The sequence below is a fragment of the Elephas maximus genome, chromosome 7, assembly GCF_024166365.1.
Source record: "Elephas maximus indicus isolate mEleMax1 chromosome 7, mEleMax1 primary haplotype, whole genome shotgun sequence".
Taxonomy (NCBI): domain Eukaryota; kingdom Metazoa; phylum Chordata; class Mammalia; order Proboscidea; family Elephantidae; genus Elephas; species Elephas maximus.
Window position 1 is genome coordinate 86722847 of NC_064825.1, and position 13504 is coordinate 86736350.

Here is a 13504-nt window from a genome sequence, read left to right on the forward strand (position 1 = left end):
CAAGGGGAAGAATTAATGTCTGAAGACTGTTTGGTCTTCATCTAAGATGCCCCTTTCCTACCTCTGGGTACACACTTCTGGAGTTCCCGGGTAGCTTACGCCCTGGACTAAACTAATAAAGTTTTTATCATTCTGAGAGACGGGCTTCCACAGAAAATGCTGAAGAAAGTAACTTCCCCCTTGTCACCGCCAAGCTGCTCATCTCTAGGTTCTGAATCTTAAACGATATTTGCTTTAAGAGAATGTATGTTGAAGGTATATGTTGACCCAAAATAGTTAATACCCATCCTAGACATTTAGAAAGGCATACATGTATCTGCGTTAAGTATATGTATATATGTATCTGTTAGTTTTTTCCAATATACATTTTGCCTCCCAGAGTTGATTGCTGTTGCATGCCAAACATATAAACTTAATTCATATTCTAACGAGAAAAAGAAGCACAGCTCTTAGGTTTTCCCTTATAAGCTCTGAAATTCTGCGTGAAGAGCCTGCTGAAGAATATGCCCGTTTCATAGCTGTTACATTGAAAGGATTGGCCAGATTAGTTAGGACAGAGCTGTTGTGTTAATAAAGCTGGTTGATTAGTTAATTACTATCTGGAATGCTGCTTCATTAAACCTGGCCTATATTGTATATTTCATAACTTTTTAAGAAGTGTATCATGTGTGTTAAATCTTGTACACTTTCATAAAATATTACAAATGCCATTGCTTGTTCTTGTACTTCATTTGATATTTTCTCTCTAATTTTCCCCCAACGAATGTTTTTTAAATGGGCTTAGTGTAAAGTGATAAGTAACCTATGAGAAACAGTATGGCGTTTTGCCTCTGTTGTTTCATGACCTAACAGGATATCCTGGGTTTTTTCCTACGAGAATTTTAGCATTTTCACTTAATGTTTCAAGACTATTGTCTTCCAGAGTTGCATGGTACTGTAAACAGAAATGATTCAGAATAACTAATTAGCAGATATTTATTTCACTCTCCCCCTCTCCTTTTCAGCCTCACTATGAGTCACTATTCCTAGTCTTTGTTTTTTTTTTTAATCCAGTGTGGAAATGTGATTTCATTGACTTGATCCTGAAACTGTCCAAACAAAAAGTCTAATCACATTTCTGACATTATATCTGCGGTTCCTCACTAGAATAACAAAATGTGCCTAACACATTCCCTGGTATTTAGAAGATTTTCAATAAATTCTTGATTGAGAGAAAAATAATGTGTAGAAAAAAACCCAAACGAGATTATGGAACATGTAAAATGGAGTTGTGTGTTTGAACTCCAGAAACAGACTCAGAGAGACGTGACATAAACAGAATCACAAAACTAGTGACAGCCTGGGCTGATCTTTTGACTCCAAATCTAATGCTCTCTGCCCTATGCTACAGCTGTCTCAAATATTTAAGTACGTTTTTCAGGGAATTTTAACCATTTACTGAACCTAAGCCTAACAGATTTAACTATAACCAAAACCAAACCCACTGCCGTCGAGTTGACACCCAACTCAAAGTAACGCTCTAGGACAGATAGGTTTTCTAGGGCTGTAATGTTTACAAAAGCAGACTGGCTAGTGGGTTTGGACTGCTGACCTTTTGGTTAGCAGCCGAGAGTTTTAACCACTGCCCACCAAGGCTCCTAGATTTATCTATAGCCTGTCCTTTAAAGCATCCACCAAAAAGAGAATCCAAGGCACCTTCCACATGTGTTTATAGCGAGATAAAAACTTGAACTGTAATTTTTTGATTTTCTAGATTTGCTGGAGGTGGGAGGAGAGGGGCTTCTAGTCAAGATAAACAAAAATTAGTATTCATTAAGATGATTGAAATAAATGTCAGTTGGTGAATATTTTGAGGTATTTTGAAATATATTTTTCATGTATGCAATTCGTAAAGTGCACAGAAGTTGAAAAAGTTCTTTACACTTGGAATAGTAAATATGATCAGAAGTATTTCGGTTGTTAATTTAATGGCATTTTTATATTTTGATTTTCCATTCTGTATGGCCCTGTGAAGCAAACACTTTACATTTGTTTTTCATTAAAAAACATTTGAAAGTGAAACAATTAACTGCTAATGTGTAAATATGTAAGTATAAACAATTCTTACTATATTGTTACTCAAAAATGTTATTTGGTTCAAATTGTGACAAACCTAACATGACCACATTGTGACAAAATGTAATAATAGTAGGATGTTATGATATCAGGATGATGAGACTATACTCTGATATGGTGATTGTTGCTTAAATATGTTCTGTGGTTACTGTATAACAGTATTGTATTGTCAAGGCCGTGTAGTACAGTGACATTTCACTACTGCTACCATGATATCATTGTAATTTTAAGCATAGATGCTAACTATACTTGAAAGGTACCATCCAGGTTGTTAGTTTTTTTTTTTGTTTTTTTGAGTCATTAGATAATATGCTAATTTTTCCATTGTTTACTCTGAAGTGTTTTATAAATTTGAAAGTTCCTGGTATCTTCATTTTTTAAACATGAAGTAACCATATTAAATATTTTCATTCTGATAATTTTATTGTTAGATTTTAATATAAATTTCCCAAGTTAGCTGATTTGAATTTTTATAGTTCTTAGATTTCCTAACCTAGTTCTCCACCCTGCACTTCCAGGACATTTTATTATTTGAAGACACTTAACCTTGGTGGCTTAGTGGTTAAGAGCTTGGCTGCTAACCAAGAGGTCGACAGTTTGAATCCACCAACCACTCCTTGGGAACCCTGTGGGGTAGTTCTGCTCTGTCATATACGGTCACTATGAGTCAAAATCGACTCGATGGCAGTGGATTCCTTCATATATGTAAATAACGCACTTATAATTTTTAAAAGGAAGAGGACTTGGTTAAATAGATACTCCTTTTCCTTTCTTCCAGGAATTGCCAAAGAAAGATTGTAGCAGACAAGGGAGACTGGCAATTTTTTTTTTTCTTCCTAGGACATAAAATATAGTACCTATTAGTAATTTTTTATCTAACCTGGGGAAATTATTCCCTAGCCTTATCCTTCAAAAAGGTATTTGTGGGGAAAAGTGACTTCTCAAGTTTGTCTAGTTTAATCTCTGTGCTGTTCAGAACTTATTAAATTTTGACAGTCAAATGAATGGAAGACAGTGATTTAGTGTAAAAAATAGTCTAGGAATAATACTCTGAAAGAAGTTTGGTGGTAGCTGCCGTTTTCAACACTGATACTGAAAAGTAAATACTGGTGACTTGTTCCTTTGCTGTATCTTAATCTGTAGTGTGGGTTAATGTACAGTAAGCTTAGAGTATATTTTTTAACATAACCCTGGTTATGATATTTCAGCAACTGATAACAGGTAGCTGTACATTTTAGGAAAAAAAAAAAAGCTTATTCCTTTGTAGTATTAACGCAAAATCGTTTCATGTGGTTTAACCTACAGAACTATTAGCACTATTCATAACTTTCTCTATCTTGATTCTCATATTTGTCCCACCAATAGTTGTGTAACAATCAAGAGTAGCTGGGATGTTTCATACCTCTTAGGGAAGAAAATGTAGACTTGTTAATGAAATAACTGCAATTTAATTTGGGGTCTGGCATCAAGGAGTTAAGAATATTACTGTGAACCAAGGAGAGAATATGGTCTTGATTTTTACATAGCATTTCCCCCAAAATACCTTTCTATAATTACAACCAAAATTATTCCTTTACAGGGAATACTGGAAAGGACTGGTTTAAATACTTTTATTTTTCCTGATCTTTGTTTTCCCTTTTACTTTCTCTGACTTTGAAAAGGGGAGACACCTTTGTTGATAGGTAAGCTGTCTTCTGGGCCTTCATATTCTAGTGTATTAATTAGACTTAATTTACCCAAAATTTATCACTTAATTAGAGATTTGTTTTTGGGGGTGTGGGAGGATTGAATTTCTACCTTTAGTACCGATATTATTGTTTAACCACTTCTCGCATGAATTGAAAAACAAAATAAACCCTTTGTATCTAAAAATCGTAAGATAGGACAATCTTGGCACTTAACCAGATCATAAATTTTCTGATTTTTTTAAAGGTATTAAATATTTTTTTTTCTGATTTGAGACAACAAAATATGTAAAATCATAATGAAACGAATACTTTAAAATATAAAGCATGCAAAGTATCTTTGACCTTTCAAATTCAGAATATTCTAGTCTTATATATATATTTTTTATATGTAGATAAAATACTGAGCTTTTATTTTTAGTAAGCTGGAGATAAATAGAATTCTTAAGGAGGCCTAGAAGTAAAACCAAGGGTCTCTTATTAGTGATTTAGAAAATGTTTTAGTGGTTTCTCTAAGGTATGATTAGTGGAGAGAAGAGATGGTGAATAAGATAATTTTACTCATTTTTTTTCCTTTGTTGGCTTATTTTATCATAGAATAAGTTGATTGCTTCCTTATCCCATTATTTATCGTAAAAGATTTTAGTGGACTATTGGGAAAAGGTATTTCTATTATTTGGGAACCTTTAGTGTGAGGATGGAAACCCTGGTGGTGTAGTGGTCAAGTGGTACAGCTGCTAACCAAAAGGTCAGCAGTTCGAATCCAGCAGGCACTCCTTAGAAACTCTCTGGGGCAGTTCTACTCTGTCGTATAGGGTCACTATGAGTTGGAATCGACTCAACAGCAGTGGGTTAGTGTGAGGTCTGTTGCTTTTGGAATTTGCTAAAATTACTAATGGAACACTAAATTTAAAAATGTATTAACAGCTAGCTAAAAAAAAAAAAAAATTTTTTTTTTTTTATCAAGACAAGTATTGTGATTGGTTGTCTTGACTTTTTTGTTGGGGAGCATGGTTACAAAGTACTCAAATACAGCTAGAACCTTGCTATGTCAAGTAAGGTAGATCAAAATAACTAATAGGAAGGTATTTGGGGGAAATGTGAGGTCCTGTCACACTAAGGAGCCCTGGTGGCACAGTGGTTAAGAGCTCGGCTGCTAACCAAAAGGTTGGCAGTTCAGATCCACGAACTGTTCCTTGGAAACTCCATGGGGCAGATCTGCTCTGGCTATAGGGTTGTTATAAGTCTGACTCGACGGCAGTGGATTTGGCTTGGGTTTCGGTCACACTAAAATCCAATTCGGAAGAATAGAGGAATTTTGTCAGCACATATATGTACATACCAAATTACTGTACATAGAATAAAAGCTTAATTTAAAAATACTTTGTAAGGTGGCTTCATCCTGTTTCCATGATCAACCTTTACTGCAGTCAATCTAAATTTGAGTCTTGTGAATTTATATACTAGAATCATTAGAAAAAAAGAAGTAAAACTTGGTCTTATGTATAAGAGAGGTGCTGATAGTATATTAATTTGGCTGGTAAAAATCACCTAGTACGTTCCCATTTTATGCTGTCTTAGGTAATATACAAATTTTCCCAAACATTAGAATTTTTAACATGAGATTTTAAAAATTCGATGGTGTGGTGTTTACTGAGTTGTCAAGAACAGCTGGTGGTTTGGATCATTCTTACAGGGAGCCACCTTCTTAGCATAGTCTTATTTTGCTTAACTCTTTCATCATTGGGAAATATTCTTACTAATTATTACTGTTATGGTGATCACCATTTATCAAATAATGATATTTTTGGTGATCTCTTTTTTAATCAGAAAACAATCACTGAAAGAGTAAGGGTATCTCTGGGCCAGACACCTGTGGTAGGGATCTCTACATTTAATTGGGGAACTATTTCTTGATATGTTTTTATCAAATGTTTAAAAAGTCCTTTGTACTCTATCTAGCTGTTCCAGTGGAAGCCTTATATAAATTCCTAATTTGAGAAAACATGTATATTTAGATAAGAAACCTAAATCCTTCTTAGGGGAAGTCAGCTAAAGAAACTTTTTAATAGTATATGCTCTGGATAAGATGATGCAAAGTGTCTGTTATGTACTTATATTATTTCTTCTCGTTAAATAGACACAAAATGACTATTAGATAGTTAAAAGTTTATTTTTTCATGGAAGGAATAGTAGGAAAGTAAGGAGTTGGTAACTGTGATTTAAATGTTCAAAGTGTACTAAAAAGTGGCCTACACATATGTGGCACAAAGTGTGAAATTAAACATTTAGTCTAATCTTGTCCCCAAGCAAACCTTTTTGTTCTCTGACACTTTGTGATTACTATCATCATGTACAAGGAGCCCTGGTGGAGCAACATTAAGCGCTTAGCTGCTAACCAAAAGGTCAGCAGTTCTAACCCACCAGCCACTTCACAGGAGAAAGATGTGGCAGTCTGCTTCCATAAAGATTTACAGCCTTGGAAACCCTATGGGGCAGTTCTGCTGAGTCCTGTAGGGTCTCCATGAGTCAGAATTGACTCAGCGGCAGTGGATTTATCATCGTATACATTTCAGCTTATGTTAATTTGTTAATTCGAAAAACAGCCTAAGTTATCTTGTTTAGCCTGGTATGGCTTTAAATGCTATAATGAAGGAACTTGTCTAAATGTTAAGCTAAGATATATGTTCAGTCTTACAACAACCCCTCTTGAACATAAAAATACATATATGTACTATTTCTTTTTTATTGTTTTCCTCTTCAGTGATTTGGAAGATTTTACACATTGTTATAAAATTCATTTTAAATATCACTATCAGCACAGGCCAGATGTTACATGGTGTTCTATGTATGTTACCAAATTGTATTTCTCTGAAACAAATTGCTGTAACATAGGCTTTTTGCAAGGCAAAAATAACCATTATGAAAGGAACATTTTGTGCTAAATTTTTCCACACAACATCTGCCTCTACAAGACATTTTTGGGAAAATATCTTTACTGGTGTTCCAAATGTTGCTTTCAGTTTGTTTCCTGAAAAGAAAAAAGCTGATAACATTGTTTTCAGTTGTCCAGCAATTTTCAGTAATTATTTTTAATTTGTTGCAATTTAAATACATTTCTATGCATTCTTTGATATAACTTTTTTTTTCATAAGTGGGTTTATTTGTGTTATCGATATTGCAAATAATAACATGTTATAAATGGTATTATGAACAAAATATCAGTAGTCAATTTTCTCGTCTTTTTGCGTAGCTCTAGTTTCCTAACATTTGATTTTAAATTAAGCCATAATTAACAATTCACTATTTGAGTTATATATTCATCACTATAATAACCTAAGTCATATTTAGAAGAACATGTTGTAATAACATTGAAAAAAGGACTTTGAAAATGTCCTTTTTTCTTTGAAATGACAGCTATTGTTAATTTAAAATTCCAAATATATTTAGATATGCATATTTAGAGTGTTCAGACTTGGTGTATATTGTTCATAATGAAAAGAGAATTAGTTTTAATTATCAGTTCTTTTCTCCACAGCTTAAATTTGCAGATAAATATTAAAGTGGAATTTCTATCATAGTAACCTTTCTTTTCTCTGTTGTACTTCTGTAGTAGTTAAGTTACTGTGCACATTTAGGTCTTGGCTATTGAGTTAATTTATTAACAAGTGCTAAATATAACATTATTGAATCTTAACCACAGTTACGTTGAATGCGGCATGGTCCTATCACAGGCGAAAAGAGGGTAGCACAGTATATTATGAAAGTAATTGTAATGTGTAGTGTGTAATTACATATAATATGTAATTATTTTATAATAACACCTTGAGCGAAGTATTGCAAAGGTAATTAAAATGTTGTCCTCAACTTCAGTTTTAAAGTTATTGCAGAACCTGTCCTTGAAAAAGCCTAATTTTTATGCTAAAGATAATGTGAAAAGTTAGGTTAATTTTCTTCTTGTTTTGTTTCATTTCCAGGTGGAGGCATAGCTGTTGGAACAGTTCTTCTAATTGGTTAGTATAGAATGTATGCCCTGCTCACCCTGAGCACAGATTTTTGTTGTGCATATGATTTTATGGGTTTGCCCATTCTGAAATTAAATATTTTAAACTATTAACTCTACAAAAGCTGTTGAGATAAATTAAAATTAGAGTAATTGCCTTAAATTCTAATTTAAGTTCAAATATTCATTTAAACTTTAAATTAGACTAACATCTCTGGAAATCTAACTTGTATAATTAAAAAATATTCGACAGTGCATTGTGTTCCATTTTTTTAAAAAAGACTTGAATGCCAATTTTTTTTGAGAATTTCACTGTTTAGAATAGAATTATTAGAGCTATTAACTTGAGAAGTTGATATACTCATAAGTCATTGTATAATTACAGTTTATTGTCTTATTGAAAGAAATGTAACAAACTCATAAATCATATTTTTATTCATTTTTAAAGTGACAAGACTTCATATTTAAATATACATTCATAACCCTATTTGCCTTTTTTTTAGTATAGATCATAGATTCTTCAATTTGAAATAAGCCTTGGCAGTCTCATAATTAAACCTCACATCTGGCAACAAATCAATATTGTGTAATCCTTGGAAGATATCAAACAGTATTTGAATACAGACTTTCTGGTTTAAAAAGCAAAGTATTGTTGAAAAAGCTATAATTTATTAGAAAATTCTGTATATTGGTGTTTAATCCATATATCTGCTACAGATATATTATTCCCACTTTTACCTATGATATAGAAGGAATCTATCTACTCTTTCACATTATACCTTTAGATTTTTGAAAATGACTGTTTTATCATCTTAAATCTTCTCCAAAATTAAGTAGACTTGGTTTCTTAAACTGGTGGTTTTCACACTTCTCACTATCCTGGTTGTATGCCTCTTGATGTACCTTTTAGCCTGACATTGTCCCTTCAACTGTGCCCAGAACTTAATACAATATTTAGTATTCCAAATTTAGTATGACCTGTACTCAGCATATTAGAACTATAATGTGAACAAATTTATTATTATAGCTAAGAATTCATTAGCTTTTTGTTTTTTTTACTATGAACTTGGAATTAATCATTCTGATAATATTATTGACATTTTATATGGTTGTCATGATGACAAGATACAGTAAGATATGAAATAATTTCCAGCACATAACAAGTACTCAATGAAAATGTTCCTATTATGCTGTGTAGCAACAGCACATTAGTAGCTTATACTATATTTATATTATACTATTAAGCAGAGAATACCGGAAGGATGTTTACCCGTGTTTTATTGACTATGCAAAGGCATTTGACTGTGTGGATCATAACAAATTATGGATAACATTGCGAAGAATGGGAATTCCAGAACACTTCATTGTGCTCATGAGGAACCTTTACATAAATCAAGAGGCAGTTGTTCAGGCAGAACAAGGGGATACTGATTGGTTTAAAGTCAGGAAAGGTGTGCATCAGGTTTGTGTTCTTTCACAATACCTATTCAATCTGTATGCTGAGCAAATAATACAAGAAGCTGGACTATATGAAGAAGAATAGGGCATCAGGATTGGAGGAAGACTCATTAAGAATTTGCATTATGCAGATGATACAACCTTGCTTCTGAAAGTGAAGAGGACTTGAAGCACTTACTAATGAAGATCAAAGACCACAGCCTTCAGAATGGATTACACCTCAACATAAAGAAAACAAAAATCTTCACAACTGGACCAATGAGTAACATCATGATAAATGGAGAAAAGACTGAAGTTGTCACGGATTTCATTTTACTTGGATCCACAATCAACAGCCATGGAAGCAGCAGTCAAGAAATCAAAAGACGCATTCCATTGGGTAAATCTGCTGCAAAGGATCTCTTTAAAGTGTTGAAAATCGAAGATGTCACCTTGAAGACTAAGGTGTGTCTGACTGAAGCCATGGTATTTTCAGTCGCATCATATGCATGTGAAAGCTGGACAATGAATAAGGGAGACCGAAGAAGAATTAACGCCTTTGAATTGTGGTATTGGTGAAGAATATTGAATATACCATGGACTGCCAAAAGAACAAACAAATCTGTCTTAGAAGAAGTACAACCAGAATGCTCCTTAAAGGCAAGGATGGCAAGACTGCGTCTTACACACTTTGGACATGTTGTCAGGAGGGATCTGTCCCAGAAGAAGGATATCATGCTTGGCAAAGTACAGGGTCAGTGGAAAAGAGGAAGACCCTCAACAAGGTGGATTGACACAGTGGCTGCAACAATGAGCTCAAGCATAACGATTGTAAGGATTGTAAGGTTCAGGACTGGGCAGTGTTTCATTCTGTTGTGTATAGGGTTGCTATGAGTCGGAACCAACTCAGTGGCATCCAACAACAACAACATTGTAAAAATGGTGGTGCAGGGGTGTCTGAGCTCCTCTAACTTCAGGAGTAGGAGGCGATTCCAGCAAGGTGGAAGTCAGACATACCTCTTCTTTCCAACCTTTTTACCAAATCTGACACAGCTCCCTCTCCCACAGCACCCTCTACTTCTCTGCTGGGTTTGATAATTCGTTGAGATGGTCGTACAGAACTCACAGACCATACAGTTATGGAGTTTTTTAGGGAAATTACAGGTTACAATTCAGGAACAGGAACACCTCAGGATATAGTTCTTTGATGAGGACAGCCTCTTCTCAGCCATGCCCAGAGGTGGACCTCTCTCTGGCAATCAGCCCCTTGGCCCTCAGTTCCTCAGCCCCTGGTCCTGGCCTCTGTCTAGCTCAGGCAAGTAATACAAAGCTCTTTAGCTCTGCCAATAAGTGCCTGGGGGCACCGCACTCTACCAGTAAAGACACTTAGCTTTCTTGTTGCATGGGTCGGCAAGCCTAGCTCCCAACAAGTGCCCAGAGACTCCTCTCTCTGTCGGGAAGCCTCCAGCCCAAAGTCACTCAGCTCTTTCGCTCCATCTAACACCAGTCTCCTGGTTCTGCTGGCGCTGTTTGTCTGCCGCTGCTTCTTGCTGGCTTGTGCCATCTCCAGTCTTACAGCTCCCTGTCTCCTGGGTCTAGGAGGTTCTTGGTGCAGGGACCCCAGGTCCAAAGAACATGCTCTGCTCCCATCTCTTCTTGGTGGTAGTGAGGTCCCCTCTCTGCTCTAGGATTGCCTCTCTTTTAACCCTTTCACAGATGACTTTTTTTTTTTTTTTTAATTTTTTTGGTGATGCTGTGTTTTTTCACTAATGGGGTAGATTTTGAATCATTGTGTGTTGGCAGTTTTTATTAATTGAAAAAGTGGGGTGCCAATTGCAAGTGGGACATATCAGCGCCATGGCCAAGGAAGTAGATCACAAACTGTTTGCAGGAAGGTGAGAGCTTTATAAAAGATGTCATCAGGGAAGTGAGCACTTATAAAAGATCTTAACAGGAAGGTGACTGATGTAAGTGGACCATATCAGTCCCATATTCCATGAAGTACATCACACACGGTACATATCGGTCACATGGCCCAGGAAGTGCATCAAAAACTGTTTTCACCCCCAAAATAACTCATTTGCTTGAATATGTTAAAATGCCTGTAACTGTACCTCCCTATAACACAAAGAAAATAGAAAACACACTTAAAAGCCTTGTCTCACTGTACAGAAGCCAACAAACACAAAAATTTCACAGGATCACTCCAGGAACCATCTCATACGAATAACTCTCAACACTCAAATGTCGTGCAGACTGACTCCCTTGTTTTTTAGGCAGTTGCACCAGTACCTTCGATGATGCCAGAACATACTAATGTGCTCAAATGACTGCCGATAAATCTCCAGATATGGGAAATATAACTGGCACATATATATATCCCATGGTTTGTGAAAGGGTTAGGCCTAGCAGGATGGCAAAACTGACCGGTTCTGTCGTTAGAGTTCTATACATCTCATTTGCATAGTCCCACCTGCACAGGGATTCCGTGCGCCTTATTTGCATTATTAACAAGCTGTCCAATCCCCTTGGTGGGCCACAAGCATTTTATTTTATAATCCCACCCAATCATTTTACAGGAGTTACCACTGTGAGAAAGGCCATATAAAAGCAATTCATTGTACCACAACTATATTTATAGTTTACAAAATCTTTATAAATTTACTTATTTAATGCATCCCATATACTATACTTATGAAATTGATATTTTGAAATTAAATCAAGGACTTTGTTTACACCTATTTTGTACAATATTGTTTGGTTTAGGCCACGTTTCTTGGAAGTTGTCTCTAAAGAGTAGGATTTTGAGGAGCATACTAGCCTAAATTGCCATGAGCAGATTGTTGTTAGAAATCTGGAAATCGAGGACACTGTTGATAATGGCTCAAAAATAAGTGAGGTCCATGTTATTGGAAACTGGAGAAAGGGTGATGCTTCTTTTATAGTAACAGAACTTTTAGTGACACTCATGTGCCATTATGTAGAAAGCAGAACTGTGCCTAGTGAACTTGGTGATTTCTCTAAGGAGATGTTTTAATGAAAGATACAAACAAGAATAAAGCACAGTATTAGATTAAAAAGGTCTATCTTTGATGAAGTGTCAAATCCCAAAGCATTATGCTAGGTATTCAATAACTATTTGTTAAATGAATGATTAAATACAAGAATATGATGGGTTTAGTGAAGGCCTTGCCTTTATAGTCTGGTCTTTTCCTAAAGCTAATACTTTTAATCTTAATATTATTTATGCCCTATTATTATCTTCATCTAAATGTTTAATATTTTTTAAAATATGCATAGCTTAGGTAACTTAGTTTTATCATCTCATGGCTAGTTTAGAAAAATCATAAAGCAAAATTTGGAAGCATTTTACATTTCTTTGGAAAATTAGATTAGTACATTGGAGTCTGCATATGCGAGGTTCTCCACTTTTCTCCATTTCCAAGTCAGTATAGCTTGTACAATGAATTAAGTCTGCTCTAAGGAATGGAACAATGATTCCAAAATGTAAACTAACTACGGTCAGTGATTACGAGCCCAGGGCATTAGTATATTGCTCATCACGCAAACACTACTTTTCATTTCAGAAATAAGAGAAAATTATAGCATAGAGATTATATTAATAACTTTTCACTGTAGATTACTATTTTTTCCTTTTTTATTGAATTTTAGATGAAAGTTTACAGAACAAATTAGTTTCTCATCAAACAGTGCATACATTGTTTTATGACATTAGTTAACAACCCCACGCACAACATGTCAACGCTCTCACTTCTCAACCCTGGGTTCCCTATTACCAGCTTTCCTGATCTCTCTTGCCTTCCAGTCCCTGCCCCAGGGCTGGTGCACCCCTTTAGTCTTATTTTGTTCCATGGGACTGTTCAATCTTTGGCTGACGGGTGGACCTCATGAGTGCCCTCATTACTGAGCTGAAAGCATGTCCGGGGGCCATACTCTCAGGGTTTCTTCAGCCTCTGTCAGGCCAGCAAGTCTGTTCTTTCTTTTTGAGTGGGAATTTTGTTCTATATTTTTTCTCCAGCTCTGTCTGGGACCCTCTCTTGTGATCCGTGTCAGAGCAGTCAGTGTTGATAGCTGGGCACCATCTCATTGTACTGGACTCAGTCTGTTGGAGGCCTTGGTAGATGTGGTCCATTAGTCCTTTGGACTAATCTTTTCCATCTGTCTTTAGTTTTCTTCATTCTTGCCTGCTCCCGAAGTGGTGAGACCAGTGAAATATCCTAGATGGCTGCTCACAGGCTTTTAA

The 13504-nt window shown here is 35.5% G+C and overlaps 1 protein-coding gene across 1 annotated transcript in view; it reads left to right on the forward strand.

Annotated features, from left to right (window-relative positions):
- Positions 1–13504, forward strand: part of ELP4 (elongator acetyltransferase complex subunit 4) — a 269016-nt gene that overhangs the window by 563 nt on the left and 254949 nt on the right. Inside the window, exon 2 of the mRNA XM_049890814.1 lies at positions 7778–7813. Coding sequence (XP_049746771.1) covers positions 7778–7813 — 36 coding nt within the window. The remainder of the gene's footprint in view (positions 1–7777; positions 7814–13504) is intronic.